Source organism: Diadema setosum, chromosome 13, assembly GCF_964275005.1.
Source record: "Diadema setosum chromosome 13, eeDiaSeto1, whole genome shotgun sequence".
Classification (NCBI taxonomy): domain Eukaryota; kingdom Metazoa; phylum Echinodermata; class Echinoidea; order Diadematoida; family Diadematidae; genus Diadema; species Diadema setosum.
The window spans coordinates 32,629,600-32,648,699 of NC_092697.1; the positions used below are offsets into that span (position 1 = coordinate 32,629,600).

Consider the following 19,100-nt stretch of genomic DNA (forward strand, 5'->3'; position numbering starts at 1 on the left):
ATAGTTTAAATCCTCATTTTATATGTTCACAGACAAAACGCTATTCAAAGGTATTTATGTGACATTCATGTATTACTTGTGTAACTGTCCTCTATTGTGAAAAAAGACAATCTTTGAAGGAAAGAGAGTCTGTCCAAAGAAAGTCTATCATCCATGATGCTATTCTTTTTTTTTTCATCATCACAGCATATTACTACCTTTCTTTCTTTAGCAGAATTGTTCAGATGCTGAAGAGACCACTAACAAATAAAAGAGGTCTCGCCTGCATTCCGACCTTGAAGTCGACTGAGCTCATTTCTTGACACACATCAGTTGACAACTGACCAATGCATCTATTGAGACGTTTTAATAGCAGAGCATTCCAGGAGTTCATTTCACCGTAATGAGAGACTGAAGATTCAGACATCATATGTGGCAGATACAAATAGTGCCTTACTTAAAGGGATGATAGAATTTTGGTTGAGATGGGATTTTACATTGTAGGTGTTCAATTTTTGTGAGATGATTAGAAACCACTTTAATGAAATATTAAAGGACAAGTTCACCTTCATTAAGATAAGGATTGAGAGAATGTAGCAATATTAGTAGAACACATCATTGAAAGTTTGAGGGAAATTGAACAATCCGTTCAAAAGCTATGAATTTTTGAAGTTTTTGTGCAGTCACCGCTGGATGAGAAGACTACTGCAGTGTATGATGTCACGTGCCTACAACAATATAAGGAAAATATAAAGAGAATTTCACAAAATTTCATCTTTTGAAAAAAGTACACATTCCCTTAGACTCGTTACTGACATATGTTATGGGTAATATTATTCCCATTGCCTTTAGAAAGAGGCAAGTCAAGTGCTCTTTTATTATGCGAAAAAAGTGAAAATATGTTGAGTTTTCTTTACATTTTCTTTATACTGTCGTACTCATATGACGTCACGAGCCTTAGTAGTCTCCTCATCCAGCGGTTCCAACACAAAAGTTTTAAAACTTCATAACTTTTGCATTTATTGTCCAGTTTTCCTCAAACTTTCACTGATATTTCTACTAATATTGCTGCATTCTCTCAATCCTTATGTTAATGAATGTGAACTTGTCCTTTAAAGAGCATACAAGTCGAAGAGGAATTGATATTTTATATGATGAAAATTGATTTTGAAATGGCTGAGATATCCAAAAAATAAAGCAAAACAAAAAATTTCCAAACCGATTTTCATCAACTTACATTGTAACTGGAAACTTCTTTAAAGGTGGGACTCACCTTTTATTAGGACCACTTAATTTTGCTTTGTTTTTGGATATCTCAGCTGATTCAAAACCAAATTTCATCATATAAACTCAGTAATTCATTTCAGCGCTGTTTGCTCTTGTTATATATATTTCCTTTAAAGTGATTTCTAATTATCTTGCAAAAAGTTAAAACCGTAACCCCCATCTCAACCAAAACTAAACCATCCCTTTAATCATGTTTTGAATCCTGCATGGACCCATATTCCATATTCCCTTCCTTATAGTAATCTCACATCCTAATCCTATTCCTAACTGCTCTTTATAAGTCCTTTGAAGTAGGATGAGACAAAATTGGAAGGAGTCCAAGGAGGTACAACACCAACTGATAAGATCTCTAGCTCTCCCCAGTATTAAAAGCTGGCATTGACCTTTCAAATCTATTGTCACGCCACTGTCATTTATGTCTTTAACTGCATGACCAGCGATACATAGAGGAGGGGGGCATCCACGGTAAATGGCATCTTATCTACTCTGGAATGGGAGTTAGACTTGGTGTCCCAGTTCATGCCAGGTTCAATGACAGCTAGAATAGAAATAATCTCTTGGAGGGGCTTGCAATCCGGCTTAGCTTCATGGACCAGATCAACTGTGTGCGTGTGGAAGCTCGACTGTGTGCGTGTGGAAGCTTGACTGCCCGATTGATGAACTCAAATTCATCGACTGAACCAACCCCCCCCCCCCCCCCCCTATTCACCACCACTACCTCCTCTGTCATTACAAGCACTCAACTTTATAAACATCTCTTATTAAATTGTTGGTGAGCGCAGAGTGCTTCAATTGCATTATGTTGCGAGATGGTGTGGTGTAGACCAATCACACACTGAGCGATAAATGAATGTTTTGAAAAATGAATTGTACATGTATGAAGGTATGGTGCACAACTAGTGCCTTATGGGAGGGAATGCAACTTTGCAGTTAGTCTGAAACTCACAGCCAGCATATTTTAAAACTCTAACTTGAGGAAGGATGACTCTATAAACAGACATGTAGCAATGTGATGTGCCATATATCTCTTATAAGCTGGCAGCATTGAGTCCTGTAGTATCACCTTATACAATGACACTATGACTGTCTCTTTAAAATGTTCACTTAATGCTTTGTTTTGTCTGTCCATAACCTTTGCTAAGTGCTCATTTCTGAGTTACTAATAGGCAATCTTAAGTACATTATGCACATTAGGCAAAGTACCAAGAAATGCCATAAGTAGAATATATCAACTTTTTTGTTAGCCAACCACGTCATTAGGCTGTATGTCACAAGTTTATAATGGCAGGTAGGAGCTGGTATGCAGAGTGTATAACTTGGCTGCCAAAAGGTCATTAATGCAAATATCTAGACACACACAAAAAGTACATCAAGACGAGACTGAGCCAATTTCTACCAAAATTAATTTTCTCTGCCAGGCCATACGTTGGCATGTATAAGCTTAAACAGAGCTATGATAACTCTGCACATGGTGATAATGTTTGGTATATTTTTGGAGCTGTTATGATACGCCAATACATCATCATCCTATTCCAGAACTGAGTCTGTCGGTATTTTCATTAACGAAAGAGAAAAGCCGTCTTCTGTGTTGACAGTTTACGCGCAGCGAATGTAATCATCTGTCATTTTTGAACATCTATTCTTGTCATTGAGAAGTAGCTGTAAAGGTCAGAGTCATTTGCAGCGTTAAAAAGAGACTGAATTTGTCATTTTAGAGTACGTGTAATTGACTGTCACCAACAGTGCCAGACTTTGTACTTCAATTAAGAAACGGGGTGCACCTGAGCAGACCAAGTAATTATTCTGGGCTGTAATTTCATCAGATGGTGCCCATTTTTAGGAAGAAAACAGATTCACCTGTAATTACCTTGTAGAGCAAATTCATATATTTTGTACTATACTGTGCTGGATGCATATTAAGATGATGAAAATACTGCCAGCCCCCTCCCCCCCCCCAAAAAAAAAAAACAAACAAAAAAAAAAAAAAAAAATCTACTTTCTACTTCCAGAAATTGCTCATCCACAAGGCAATACCTGAACATACTCACACTTTGATGGTACAGTACTTTTATTGTACATGGCACAGCAAAGACAAACCATCTTTGTGTATTAAACTACCAGTAGATTTGTAATGTGAGCGCACAATGTTGTTATGATACAAGCAGTTATGATATATGTACCTCATGTGTGTCTGTGGTTTATACCCTTCAATTTAATCCCACTCTGTTGAATGTTTATTACATGTATGTGTACTTGGTACACCTAGTACAAAATGCCCTTTCCTCTCTCACTTTTTTCTTCCCTGCTACACGTAGCATTTAAAGGACAAGTTCACCTTCATAAACATAAGGATTGAGAGAATGCAGCAATATTAGTAGAACACATCAGTGAAAGTTTGACGAAAATTGGACAATCGATGCAAAAGTTATGAATTTTTAAAATTTTTGTGTTGGAACCGCTGGATGAGGAGACTACTAAGGTTCGTGATGTCATATGAATACAACAGTGTAAAGAAAATGTAAAGAAAATTTAACATATTTTCACTTTTTTTCGCATAATAAAAGAACACTTGACTTGCCTCTTTCCAAAGACAATGGGAATAATATTACCCATAACATACGTCAGTAACGAGTCAAGGGAATGTGTACTTTTTTTCAAAAGATGAAATTTTGTGAAATTCACTTTATATTTTCCTTATATTGTTGTACGCATATGACATCATACACTCCAGTAGTCTTCTCATCCAGCGGTGACTGCACAAAAACTTCAAAAATTCATAACTTTTGAACGGATTGTCCGATTTTCCTCAAACTTTCAATGATGAGTTCTACTAACATTGCTACATTCTCTCAATCCTTATGTTAATGAAGGTGAACTTGTCCTTTAACTGTTTCCCTTGCTGAGTTGAATGTGAACAGAACATTCATTGTGTCGCATAGACCCCTAGACTGGTACTAGTACTTCTCAGTATGCTGTTATACAAAGGCATACACACACAACACGTACTGTCAAATGAGGAATATGCATTTTTACACTTTTACAAATTTCACTCGAGCCAAGATTCACAAAATTAGAATTCCTGTGAAAGTTCTTGTCTACACTATATGCATGTAATGCCAGTGACAATTTACGAAAATTTCATGTCGCAAAAAAGACCATCGGCTCCAAGTCACGACAATTTCATGCTACCAAGATGTCTTGCTTTCCAGTATGTTGTACATACATGAACAGCATGATCCATGTAATTATTGATGAGTTACACAACATGTAGGTTGTGTGCATAAAGGTGATATTGAAGTGGGTAGAAAGACATAGATGATACTATATGAGATAGACCAATAGATTAAATGCAGACTATATATTTGGATTTGTGTTCATTCTATAATTGTGGCATGCTATCCTTTGGCAGTACCTTCAAGCTAACCCAAATGCCTCACCCTGATCCCAGCTCTAACCCCTATCAAATAATTTAAAGGCACATGGTCCCGGTGGTTTAGTCAAATGCGTACGCGGGCGCACGGCGCAAGTTTCCTATAGAGACCTACGCTATCGACGACTCCTTGGCGCTTACGCTTTGGCCCATTTCCTCAAGTCCAAAGAAGTCCGATCCACTGTATAGTCAGTGGTCCGATCACAGTTCGGCTCATGATTCGGCTGAGGGGGATGGCAGCTTTAGCAAGCTTCTTTTGTGATGTCATACTAAGAAGCACATATATATAAAGCACACTTCCTGGCATCACTACAGACTGCGTGACGCGCAGAGAAGACAACGAAGGCAGTGTTACCTAGCAACACCTACGTGCTTTACTCTTGATGACAGCTCAGTTTCGGCAATCTTCGTATCATGCTAACGGTGATCAGCAGTATCATCCAACAGCGCCCTCTAACCCACCGGGACTATGCGCCTTTAACCTTCAAAGGCAGTTCTCTATACATCATCTTGTTAAATCCTGGTTGAGTCGGGGAAATGGCAAATACTGCAAATGAAATGAGGAGACCAATACTATGAAAGATTCATCAGCAAAGACCATTGACATTCCAGTACAATATCAATGAGTCACATGCAGTATATCCCATAACAAATGACCTACCCCGCAGCTTTCAACCAGTTTATAAACTCACGTATAAAACTATTTTATGCATTTTCTCTTGTGTCTTTTTTGTTTGAAGGTTGTGAAATACTATATATAGATACACGTGTACAGTTGTATATCCGATGCATATACATACATGTATGTACATTGTTAATTCTTAGACAATGTTCTTCTTGTTGAGAAGCCTTGTACCAGCAAAATGTTTTTAAAAAAGGGCTAAACTAGGTGCATATTTCTTTTTTTTTAATGCCCATGTATGGTATGTCATTAGGTGTGGTTTACAACATGTATTTTGGTGATAGGGGACTGATTAAGTGCAATAACACATCGATCCCGGTGCGCCTCACAGCGGACTCCTTTTGGCTGTGGATGACAATTGGCACCAAGGACGTTTTCACTCGCACCAATCTCATTTAATAGGACGAGTTGAATTCATTGTGAAATATTGGGCCGTTGTTTTCACTGGGAGCAATTATGCAAATGACTCCCACCATGTCGCTTTAGTTGCAAATTAAAGTATCGTTTAACTGAGTTATGCATTTCGCCGGGACCGCCCAGACGGGTGGAAGGATTGACGGAATCAAAGCTTCGCCCGCACACGATGGCTGCAAGGCTGAAGCAATCAGGGAGCATTTTACAGGCACCTATCAAATAACTCCACTTAATTTGATCGTAAACAAGGTGATTTTGATCAAATAAAAAAGGGCACATTGTGTTATTCTTGCTGTATTATCAACTTTGTGAGCTTAGCCTTTGTACTAATCGAAATGTTTAGGGACTCATTGTACGTTGCTCATTTTGTAAAATCATTCCAATATATAAAAATATTATGACAGTGTGCATGAAGGGAGTGAGGGGGGAATAAAGGGGGAAAAATATACACCATGGGCCCATTCTCACAGCCACCAAGAGTTGTAATTATTGAGGTCAAAATTTGAATCGCGTCGCAAAAAAAAACCCACAAAACAACAACAACAACAACAATTTTTTTTTTTTGGGGGGGGGGGAATGTGTGTGGACATACAGTTGTAATAACTGTGACTTCAAATCATCCGTACACCACTAAAACTGCAATGGTTTTGAAATGAATTGTACTTTTTACCTGAATAGTTGTGATTATTTACTGTGCTGAGTTTGAATGAAAGCTGTATGAAATCACACCAGTTTTATTAATTTTTTTGTTGATATCCCATAATGCAAGGCGCTTGGGACACTCTGGTCAAAGTTTGGCCGAACTCCAAGAGTCACACATGTTCAAGTTGGCCCCGCTGAAACCACTGAGATTTGAGCAAAAATTGATCTTCATGAACTATAATGCAATTGGGATTGCAAATTTTTTCAAGCCTGTGTATGTGGGAACCATAGAAAACAAAACAAAAACAAACGTTGTTGTAATCGCGGCTCAATTAGCATTTTTTCAATGTGTGTGTGTGTGAATGGGCCTTGTGAAGGTCATGTGATCAATACTTTAAGGTATTAGATAGGAAATGGCAATTCCGTCTTAATGGTCGTTCCAACCCATTGTAAGTAAGTTTCCATGCATATGTTTAACCTGTTTAGGACGGTTTGATTGTACTACAACACGCATTTCCCATAGAAGCTTGCCCGAATATTCTTGGACTCGTCCTCAACGGGTTAGTACTGAGATAGAATGTCTTTTTGAAGTCATGTTGTCATAAACAGCAGAGTACTACCTATGGACAAAAATGAAATGAGTAGTGAAGATCAGACTGTAGTCTTGTCCGACAGAGCAAAAATGATGTGAGATTCTGTATGGGGGCAAAGTGCACAGAAATATCTAGAGCCCTGTGTTAAACAGTGTTGCAGATTACTGGCATCATATACGAAGATAATCTTTGTCCTGTATTACTTTATGGCAGGATATGATCACCCATTGATACTATTAGTTGATCATTACCTTCCCCCAAGGAAGTAAAGTTTTTGCCGACATAGGTTTGTCTGTCTGTTTACAAAGTAACTCAAAAAGTTGAGATGGATTTCGATGAAATTTTCAGGAAAAGTTGATAATGACATTAGGAACAGATGATTGAATTTTGGGAGTAATCCTGATCACCATCTGGAACCAAAATTTATTTTAAAAAAGAAGAAATCTTTATCATTTGCAAATAGGGCCAAATAAACCAGGGAATTCAAGTTGTGTGTATTTGAAGTGCGCATATTCACACTGAGTGCATTTGAGGTGCAGTAGCAGGGAGTCAAGGTCCAGACACAAGAAAGGATTCTCTATCATTGGGATATGGGGCCATTTTTAGCATGATTATGTGTATATGGGTGGAAATGAGCTGCTTGGTGGAGGTCCACTCCAGTTACCATACAAACTGTACATTAATGTTTTACATCAATCTTGTCATCACTCTTGCTCTTGTATGCAATGGTAAAAGCAAGAGATTATCAGTGCAGTGGGGGAATCTGTGACAGATTGCTATCAAAATGTCGCCCTACACCATGTCACCCATATCACCCTCACAATCTGTTTCAACACAATGATAATTGTATATTGTAATTTAGCGACAGTAATAATTGTGATACTTAATAGTATGTATTGTAAGTATATTTTCGAAAAATAAAGCTCCCGCGTGAATAAAATACCACCTCTTTATCAGGTCATGACACACAGAAAAAACAAGACCCCAAGAAGAACAAAATTAGCAGCACAGTCCTAGCCAATGCAAAGCTCTAACACTGAATTGCCTATGAAATGGTTCAAAAGACATTGGGGCAGACAGTGCTACAGTACATCAGACTTCCAAGGTCATTATTTCTTTTTTTTTTAACAGAACAGTGTTTGTGCATTATATCATCCATTGTGCAAATTTATATCAGGACTCATTATGGCTATCTTTATTATCATCCTTCTATTTTTGGTGCGCTTCAAGTATTTGTAAACACTGTGTCGCCTAATTAGCCTCTGTGAGTAAACAATGTATGCTGTCTGTAAACAGCTCACTATGGACACAAGAGATATTAATAAGCCTGTCCAACCACCAGCTGTATGAGTGAGTTGTTGTTGTTTTTTCTATTGTATTTTAAGGTCTTGTTTTATTCCAATTGTGTTCTCCTAGCTTGGACAGGTGGTAGAAGAAAGACAAAGTAATTGCGACTGTGAAGCCAGGTGATCCTTGGCAAGATGTCATGCATGTATTCCCACGCATAGTTGTACCATGCTCTGCTGATTAAGGGAGCAAATAGCATATCTACAAAGTGTGCTAAAATGGAAGATGTGACCCACTGCACCCAAAATTTATGATTTATGGACATACATGCTAAGAAAAAAAAAATAACAGAGATGACAGAGTTTTTTTTTCTTTCATTGATCATTATCTTGTTTGAAATTTATGGGGTACAGAGGAGTCAGTTTCTGTCATATTTCTTGTGATTATATATCTCTGTTTTCCGTGAAAATGGGTATTTCTTTCCCCCTAGGACCCCGATGCTGTTTTTTCAGCTACCATAGAAATATTTGCCCATCTTTAAATCTTTGTTTTACCTTTATATAAACCATCATTTCAAGGCACAGTTTGCTGTTTTTGTTCACCGTCTTACCCCACCTAGAGGTTGTTGTTCCCTCTTTGTTTTTTTTGTTTTCACACAAACCTGTGGGCACCTTTCAGGAGAATACAGCAGTGCTAAACATATCTTTCTCGCACTGGCATTCCATTCAAATTCTGTTCATTAATTTAGCCGAGTGCCATAAGTGTAGAGCAAAGTCTAAACACAACAGGTGGAATACAATGTATTGTGAGACAACAATGACCATGGTTTGAGGCAACTCTGGGGGTGAACTGAAAATGAAAGTAGGTCATATTTTCTTCTTCTTCTTTTTTTCATTACAAAGTAAATATGTTTGTGAGAGATTGCATTTCATTACAGTCTAACAGTTGACAAGACCTAATACATGTACCTGCTGGTTTTATAAAGCTACAATGTATGAAATTTATGGGCATGTTGTGGTTTTTAGGTGAAAATTCATTGTTTTTTCCTTGTACCTTGAAGTGATCATGAGCACTTATAGCACACAAGATCAAACTTTCAGATATGATCCTATTTCTCATATTAGATGCAACTGGGGTCTGCCTAGAATTTGGCAGGCATGATTTTCATGGAAGAGATCATCAAACGATGGGTTTTTTCCCCCATGGAGAGTAATTGTGAGCATTTTATATGGTTTAAGGCTGAGTTTCTCCGTTTGTGATAGATGGGGAATTGACGATGAATGGGAGTCAGGGGATATGTGACTTACTAGGTCAAACTGTCCCATAGAATGAATTTAAAGGGAGCATCTGTTCAAGCATAGAAGTTCAGCATTATTGTTTTATTCAGCCTTATTCAATATCTTACCATGAAGAGCACAATGTAAAAAGTAAAAATTTTTGTGGTGTTGAAATTTTCATCCATTTCATGTGACCAGAAACCTGCACGAAAATAAAAGCACGCGAATATCTGTGCTTGCCATATGTTCCAGTTGTTGAGGGGGGGGGGGGGGGAGAAGGAGAAAGATGGGGGTGACGGAAGACTGAAAGGGAGTTTAGTCCAAAGGGCATTGCAATAGATATTCCTCTTGCACAAGTAGGCAAGTGCCCTTTCAATATACTAGCCCAGCAGAGAGTATTAGTAGCCAGTAGCCAGTAGGCATGTTGGCTTGTAGTACCCTGATCCAGAGAGACGACCCTCATGTGGTAAAAGATCATTAGTAAGAAAACTCCCTTAACTTTTTTGTTGCCAGGGACTTTAAGACAGTGTGTATACAATGCTATGGGGTTTTCTGTGCTAATCAGCACTCAAAGCACACAAACAGTTAACCCCTTCTGTGTCAGGAACTTTGGACAGTGTGTACAATGTTATGGGGTAATAAGTGTAAGGGTAAGCGAGGGTTAAGCGTTTCCTGTGTGATGTGGATGAGAAACCAGTGTCCATGGAGACGATGCACTCCGGTAGGTTGGTACGGATGGATGAGTTCCTTAATGTGTGTAGGTGATGTACCGTGAAGAGATTGATATAATGGATCCCAACTGCAACCTCAAGTGAATGGCTACAGATAAGTTGACATACACTTGTAGACCTCAAAGAAAAAAAAGAAGAAAAAGAGAATAACCTTTAGCTGTACTTGGCATTAAATGCCCTTCAATCTAACAGCATACCACCAAATGAAAAAATATTAAAAGTGTACTCTTCCTCCTTCTCCACCATTCCACAGTCCCCCTGGTCTCCCGCATCCTACCCTCCGACACCTGCCGGATATACAAAAAGGGGGCGCAGATCCGGGTGGACACCACCCTGGTGGACTTCTCGGAGATGAAGTGGCAGAAGGGGGACCTGACGTTCCTCTTTGATGGCACCGTCACCCCGGAGAGGTCCCTGGTGTTCCTCGACAACGAGAACAAAATCTACCAAAGATTATCCTACGAGGTGAGCCGCAAACGATTCGCTTTCAGGCGTTCTCATTTTGTGAAGTTATTCCCCCAATGCAAACTCTTTCATCTTGTCCCATGAAAGTTTCTCCCTAGCTCACAGGTTGTATGAAGCACTTAGAGATCAAGCCTCCAAGCTAGATTTATGAGCATCTAAACACTAAGTCTTGTAAATGTTGCCACAAACTTTGTAGCCCCCAAGATGTATATTACTTTTGCAAACCTCGTCATCCAAAACAAAGAGAATGTGGGGCAAAGGGCATCTTCATGTGTAGTTCCAAAATGGTGGTTTAAGTTACATTTACATGTGAGAAATTCAATGCCATTTAAACACTTTCCTAATATCAGAATTACAAACATATGTGTTCAGTGATTTATTTACACCTTACAATACCAGGTACATTGAGAGCTGATGCCGCCCAGTAAAAGTATGATTTATAAGTGGAAAATTGAGCATAGAAAATGGGATTCCATCGAGAATAAATTGTATTCATTTCTGGTCAGTTTTCTTCTGTTTGCGTTTGTTACAGTAAAAATATGAGTACATTTGTAGGTTTGGCTTTTTCATTAGAATTGATGATAATAATGGTATTAATAATGATAATAACCATGATGATGATGATGATAATGATAATGATTAGAATATTGGCAATAATATTCTTATCATTGTTAACATTGTTATCATTACTACTATTGTTATCATAATCATTACCATTATGGTGTTTGGAGTTGAAGGGGATGCTTATGAAAATTTAGGACAGTTTGATACCTATTATAGACAGTTGCTTTCTTCTTCTTTTTTTTTTGTTGTTGAAAATTATTGTACATGCTTCCTCCCACAAACCTCATCCAGCAATCGGAGGCAGAGCTGGAGGAGGAGGTCGACATCCTCATGAGCAGCGACGTCGTCACCGTCAACATCTCCACCAAGCCCATCACCTTCAACCGCTCCCAGAGCGGCTGGCTCTTCCGGGAGGACAAGCGGGAGCTCGTCGGCAGCTTCTTCGCCGACTTCTACGACGTCAGTGGGGTCGCCATTGAGTCGAGAAAGAGGCAAGTGCCCTCAAGTAATTCTTGGTATCGCCAGTACCTAAGTGCCGTGCAGCGAGTAGCGTTTTAGATGCATTATGGGATAGATCAGGGGACAGAGTTGCATTCGGTTTGGGCTGCAAATGCATTCATCAGGTCACATTCCATCTTAATCCAGGGGTATTTTTTGTTGTTGTTGAAGATTTCTTCACTTCCCATCATGTGACCATCACATCGAAGCCTCACAGTAGTAAACCATGACTCTAGTGACAAGAAATCGGTAAAATTTAGAAGTTTTAAACTCTTTTTTTTTAAAGCTTAATTCTGACCAAAGAAAAAAGCGGCAAAGAAAGAAAAGCAGACAAAAATTGCATTGAATCGCATGGGAACTGAGACACACGCAAACCAACCAGAAGTGACAATGCTCCTGAGGAATCCCACAGTACATCTGTGACAGGGCTCTGCAGGGTGCACAGAAGTTTTTTTGCACATTGGCGATACCAAGAATTATCAAAAAATGAAATGATATTCTGAATTTTTGACACTTGCATCATTGGATTCCTTCTCCGCTCATGGAATTGTATGGCGTCAGACAGATGTGAGTTCCTACTCTTTCTCTTCCCTATTCTCTCAGAAGAGAGAATTTATGAAGGGGAAAAGTGCAGAAGAAAGAATAATATGTGGATAATTCCCAAATCTTGTAACTACACACATTTACAGCTGTGAATATATGCCAGTATTTTCTCTCTCTCCCTCCGTCTCTCTCTCTCATGGGAGAGAATATCTGTCAAGTGGAAATGAACACAAGAAGGAATGATATGTGGATAATTCCCAAGTCTTGTAACTGCACCTGTGAATATGATGGGATAACCCTCTCGTCTTGCATCTACTCCACAACTGAGAATATTATATTTGTGCATTTTGTCTGTCTCTCCTGGTCTTACAGGAGAGAACACTTATCAGATGAAGATGTGCAGAGGAACAAGGCAGCTGTTGAGAGTATAAGTAAAGGATCCCCAGTGGAGGACACCTTTCAGGTATCAGACACCTGTCACTGATAGCTGGACAAAGATTTCTGGGGGATTGTGTGATACTGGATCATGTGGACTTTAGATCTTTCAGTGAAAAACTTTGCCCATGTTGTAGCATAATTATGAATGTTTGACATATTTGTGTTGGGAATATGACAATATAACAATGATATATATATCTATATATTTGTGTGTGTGTGTGAAGCAAAGGCAATGTCCTACAAATGTGTTAATTTATTTTAAATTATACTATTAAAGAGGTAAGATTATGAAATTTGAATATACTTTAACACACACACACACACAAATATATATACTAAATCATCTATTCATATGTATTATGAATCATGGTCTTCTTTGATTTTTTTTTTTTTTTTTTTTTTTTAGTGTGCATTTCACTGCTTAGTATCATGTTATCGGATCAAAATGTGTGTATGTATATCAGCATATAATTTCATCATCATTATCTTTATTGTAATGCAATCCCACTATCTCTCTATCTCTATCCCTCTCCGATTTTTAGTGTATTTTTATTTATTTATTTTTTCATTGCTTGGTGTCATGTCATGGAAATAAAATGTGTATCAGCATACGATGTCATCATTATTATCTTCATCATAATGCAATCCCCATCTCTCCCATTCTCTCCTCGTAATGACAGACACAAAGAAGACCATCCTTACCTCCGCCTCCTGAGTCTCAGATGACGTGGGAAGAGTATGTCACAGCTGAGAGGGGGAGGTGAGATTTTTAGCTTGTCCTCAGAAGTCGAAGCATTAGTGAATCCTCATAGGCAACATTTGACCAGTTAGGCTGTCCCCAGAAGTTGATATCAAGGCATTAGTGTGTCCTCATCGGTAGCACTTAGATATCAGTTAGTTTGTCCATAGAAATTGATGTCAAGCATTATTGGGTCATCATACAGTTTGTAGGTAGCATGGAACACGGACGAATTTATCAATGTAGAGTGAGTGATTGCTTGTCAGTAGATTCTTATTGAATTTAGTAATCCTTATAGTGGTATAGTTTCTTTCTTCTGCCAATACCGCTGCAAGTCCTCGTGGGAGAACACTCATCAAGGAAATTTTCCCTCAAATAAGGACAGGATTTCATGCTAACATCAGTTGAATCAAAGAAATGTCCCAGCAAGAGTTGGAGCAAGATTGTACAATTGTCACAAAAAAAAAAGTTACAATGATAATGAATGCCGCTTTATTATCTATTGAGGCATTTTATGAAGACCTTGAAACATTGGCTTTGGAGAGTGACTGTGATGTCAGTGATCATGAAAAAGATACCTGTAATTAGCTCACCAAAGTCCAAAATGCTACAGTAACTGTGAAAGTGAATATGTAATTAGTACATTGCCTCCCTTTATCTCGAAAGGTTAGAAATGATATGGGGTTTATTGCTGTAGCCTGAATAAAGTCATAAAAGATGCACATGATTCATTCACGTCCTTTCATATTAGCCATTATTATTGTTGTCAAACACATCAAGGTAACATGTAACTCTTGGAGACATATTACTGAAAGTGAAATGCTCATAGCCATGAAAGTGATTCATCCCCATACACAACACATTCATGATGGGGTTCCTTGAATGTGAGGAAATGTGTGAAAGTTTGGTTCATAATATGTTGTGTATATTATCATCTCATCCACTTTCAGAGCCTTAACGCTACTAGGAAGACCAAGAGTGAGCAAGGAGATGAGGAAGATGTTCAAAGCAACGGTTGCCATGGTGAGTGTAACTATGGAAACTAATCTGATGGCTCATCCTACATTGCACAATTGTAGTCAGTAATGTGACGCAGATGTTTAGAAGTCGTGCCAAGAATTTGTCTGACACCATCACTGCAGTCATAAAAGTTAGCTAGAACATTAAAGCATCCTTATTTCTAGTTTCAATTACATCATCTCATGTGAAAAGGAAGAATATTGCTTCATGATATTATAGCACAAAATCAAAAAGGGTCCATGGTCAGCTATTGAGGCCTGCTAGGAAAGAATTGCAGAGTTTAAGTATTATCTCTATAATTACAGCAATGGTACCAGAGTGAATTTGGCATGACTAAAGTAAATATTTAAAGGGTCTGGAGAGTGGGGAGACTATGTGAAGGTTAACCCAAATGAATTGATCTTCATTTACTGCCCACCAGGCTACATAAAAAAAAAATGACTAACTCGGGCCTGCTAAAACAGAATTGCTTGTCAGCAAATATACATCTTGGATGCACAGATGTGTATCAGTATGCTCATCGGTTACTTTCAACTCCAGGCGAGATTCGTCAGCTGGGTATGTGCTTCGTATAAATCTTGTTATGGGGATTGCCAGATATATCCAAGACTGGCCAACCTTCACAATACACAGCGAGTCTCCTCATGCTCCAGTCTCTTCTGGAGACATTTGTTTCAGTACTAGGTATTCTGATGACTTGTGAATGCTTGATGGTGATCTTTGTATCACAGAGTGAAGATTTCCCCATGGAAGTGACAGACCTCCTCAACATGTTAGAAGTACTGACCTCCATGAAGCACTTCAGCAAGTTAAGAGAATTCGTCGAGCTGAAGCTCCCACCAGGATTCCCAATTAAGATTGGTAAGTTTATAAAGGAAGTAAATGCACAAAACTAATCCAGAGCTATCAGTGCTAACAGTTATTTTGTAGATTCAAATGCTCTTGTGTCTTTCCCATATTGTACAAATGAAATATGTTTTTACTTATCTATTTCTTTAGATAATAAAAGAAACATGTGATTTTTTTTTTGTGTCTGGAAAGGAAAATAATTGTCTTTGTAAATTTGCAATTTAGTGTACATCTGTAGATATCTAAACTTGAGCAGATGTACAGTAAAAGTGGAAACTCTTCGCTTTCGCGATGTGGAAATTTTAATGTTTGCGCATTTCACACGACATGAGAAAACTTGCATTTTTTTTTGCTTGCTTTATATTGTACCACTTTAGATTTTGATTATGCGGAATTAAAACCATGTGAAATTAATCTTACCAGGCCGAGTGCGAATGATTATTCGTGCTAAAATTTCCACTTTTCCAGTAGTATAATGATGTTTGTTTCATTTCAGAAGACTTCATATGTAGTATGGAATGTCAGTCCATTGTATCCTTAGCCACAAAAGAGGGACTTTGAGATTGAATGATGCAGATTTTATGATCTGTGAATAGTGACGTTATCTTGGTCATAAAAAGTTCATGCTGGTGTAGTACTAGTAGTATGTCCCCATAATACCAGCTATGATGGTCGCACACTGCTTGCTACACACTCGTTCTAGCTATTGCAACAAGGTTTATAAATTTATGTGCAAGGATGTAAAGCGTAAAAGTTATGGCATGTGAAAGGTGCCGATCAATGTGGACATTCCGTGTTTTATCACAACACCAAATCATCTTGAATATACTTGATTTCGTAAGAATGAGGTGCTAATGTGACTCTCAGCTAGAATAACGTGCACTACGTCTCAATGTTGATTAAGATTATGTTAGTTGTGAGAATCAAAAGCTCACTGTTGTCTCTTCCCTCCTCCCCCCGCAGACGTTCCCGTCCTTCCGACCATCACAGCCCGCGTCACGTTCCAGGCGTTCCAGTACCGCGACAACCTCAGCCCCACGCTCTTCACCATTCCCTCGGACTATCGCCAGAACTCCAGCAGATTTCGCGACCTTTAGCGCTGTTATCCTTGAAAACGACCTCCTGAATTTCCTGGCTTGCTGATGAGGACAAGGTGTGGGGCAGGCCATTGCTCACTGAGGTCAACTGAGTCTTTCTCCGAAGTTGCAGTTATGTCATTATTTTGTGCTGTTGTGAACAAGCCAGTCCAGTTTTATTTCTCTACGTAGTTTTAGTCTTTATGAAAACTCATGTACTGTTGAGCCATTTGAGTATGACTTCTTACGTCTTTTCTTCTTTGTTTTGTGCTCATGTGTGTTGGACAGATAAATTGTAATGATGACTCCGTAGTATCAGAATACACTTGGTACTCGGAACAGTACTTTGTGAGTATGTGGACACAAGATCGTAGAAAGTAAAATCATCTTCCTGCATTTAACACTATACCTTCAGTTACTTCCTTTTAACAATGGACATTTGGCAAAAGCATTGCAAGAGTCCTTATTGATAGAGAAGGGGGAGGGATGGGTTTCTGTATGAAGACTAGTAAAGTACAAGGTCTCTCAGTTTATGCACAGGTAAAGATTAGTGTCACTGAATTCATATGCTGATATACACGGCTGTAGGCTGTAATAGCTGCATATGACTGGTGGAAATTCATCAAGACAGCAATGTTTCTTAGGACACTCAATATAGCTGGTGTTTAAAGGTGTTCCACAGCTTTTGCAAGTCCTCCAAAATAGATAGAATTTCATGCAGTTGAACTCCATTTTGTTTTGAGAGAGATTCTAGTTCAAATCACTGTCTGCACAATACATTTTACAACATATATCATTGCCAAGGTGGGAAATGTCTAACTCTGTTTCTTTACAAGGGTAAAACAGATTTGTCATTCCATTGCTATAATTTTTCAGTCGCAAATTAATCACTCTAGAAAAGTCCTGAGTCACTATTGATACCTGTATGTGATGTGTAGTGTGCAGTGCCTATATAAGAGTCTGCTTGAGATAGGCCTCAAATCCAACACAAGACGGTCATCTTCGGCGAGAAAGGACACCCATACATACATTGTGTACCTCGTTGTGATATGACTCGAGATCAAATGTTTTCAGAGTTTTTCGTTTTTCTTGGGGTTTTTTTTTCCCATCATGCGGTTTGTTCTTGTCACCTGAAGTATTTCCTTATAAGATCATGTTAGATTTGTCTTTTTAGCAGCATACCGAGCAGTGATGTGTATCTTCTGTTTTTTGTTGTTGTTGGTTTTTTTTTGCTAAATGACACTGCATTGTGAGCTAGGATAGGCCTATTCTTGGATTCCCCTTCAGTGCTATGCAAAGTGAGGACACTCTCCTCGAATCAGACAGTCGATCATCTTCAGGACTTTTAGCGAAAAACCGTCTGCTGCAAGACAAAGAGGCTTGATGGTTGGGATTCAACGAGCGAAAAGGTCGGAAGTCTTCCCTTGCCATATTGATCATTTCGTTTTGTTATTTCTCTTCAGGGGAAATGCTAGATTTTGAAAAGAGAGCCTGAAGCAAACAGTAATGCATACACATCATTCTATCATGCAGGCATAACAGTTTTGTTTATCCTTTTTTTTTTTTTTCAAGAGGAGCCATCTGCTTCCTTATCAAAATACTTAAGAGCTTTAAAGCTTTAACGCTTAGTATTCGGGAGTTTTTGTTTAACAATGTTATTGGGCTGTTGTAAGGTCACTTGTTTGGTTAGTACGTTGGTAGAGTCAAACTTTGCTGAATGACAGCCTCCCTTCAAGGCTCATCAGGTTTGGTTTGACACGGTAGTCGTAAACTAGCTCTGATAAGGCTTAAGCAGATTTGTCAGGTGGCTCAGAACAACAAATAAAGACGCTGCTCTATATGAAATAAAACTGAAAAAGGGCTGCATTAGGTAGACTTTGATAGTCTGACTTCCAAGTTGCGCATGCTCTTCTGCTGATTTTGAATGAGAGAAGATATTGCGTTATATTTCTACGACTAGAAGGGACTATCACAGTAGATAGTTAAAAAAGAATGAGATGGAGGCTGCACATGTGTGTTTTAAAAAAATCATTCAGCCTTGAAGGCAGGCTGAGAATCATCTTTAAAATGCTGCAATGTGGTTGATGCATAGCTGCTTATTGTTGTATTGTGCTCTTTACTGAAGTGTGTGGGGTCATTGTGTTGTCTGTCGTCCCAGTTACTCTCACTTCTTGGAGTCTGGAAGACGTTCAAAAGACTAGAGCGAGACACTAGAGTGAAAGTCGAACAAGGACCATATAATCTTACCACTGGTTTTGAGGAGATGTATCACAGCTCTCAGGTACTTAAACTCCAAGTTATAGACTCTCTTGGAGGTTGATGTGACTGCAGAAATATGGAATCATGTTTAGTCGGCACTATTCCTTGCCACTGTCTTATAGGAGATTTGCGAGGAAATTTGTGGTTGTGGTGGTGGTTTATTTTCCGCCCCAATATGTAAGCCTCTGAGCAAGATGCATTTGAAAAAAACAACATCATTTGTCCATCATGTTCTTTTTTTTTTTCTTCCACAATTGGGATTAGAGATGAACTTCTCTGAGTTCTGATTTCTTAGCAACATAAACGATGCCTAAAAAATTGAAATAC

The 19,100-nt window shown here is 38.6% G+C and overlaps 1 protein-coding gene across 1 annotated transcript in view; it reads left to right on the forward strand.

The window, feature by feature from the left end:
- LOC140237288 (ankyrin repeat domain-containing protein 13C-B-like) overlaps positions 1-17,053 on the forward strand; it is a 50,112-nt gene extending 33,059 nt beyond the window's left edge. Inside the window, exons 5-11 of the mRNA XM_072317229.1 lie at positions 10,576-10,787; positions 11,643-11,842; positions 12,765-12,855; positions 13,511-13,590; positions 14,520-14,592; positions 15,321-15,450; positions 16,402-17,053. Coding sequence (XP_072173330.1) covers positions 10,576-10,787; positions 11,643-11,842; positions 12,765-12,855; positions 13,511-13,590; positions 14,520-14,592; positions 15,321-15,450; positions 16,402-16,535 — 920 coding nt within the window. The 3' untranslated portion in view covers positions 16,536-17,053. The remainder of the gene's footprint in view (positions 1-10,575; positions 10,788-11,642; positions 11,843-12,764; positions 12,856-13,510; positions 13,591-14,519; positions 14,593-15,320; positions 15,451-16,401) is intronic.
- The last annotated feature ends 2,047 nt before the right edge of the window (positions 17,054-19,100 follow it).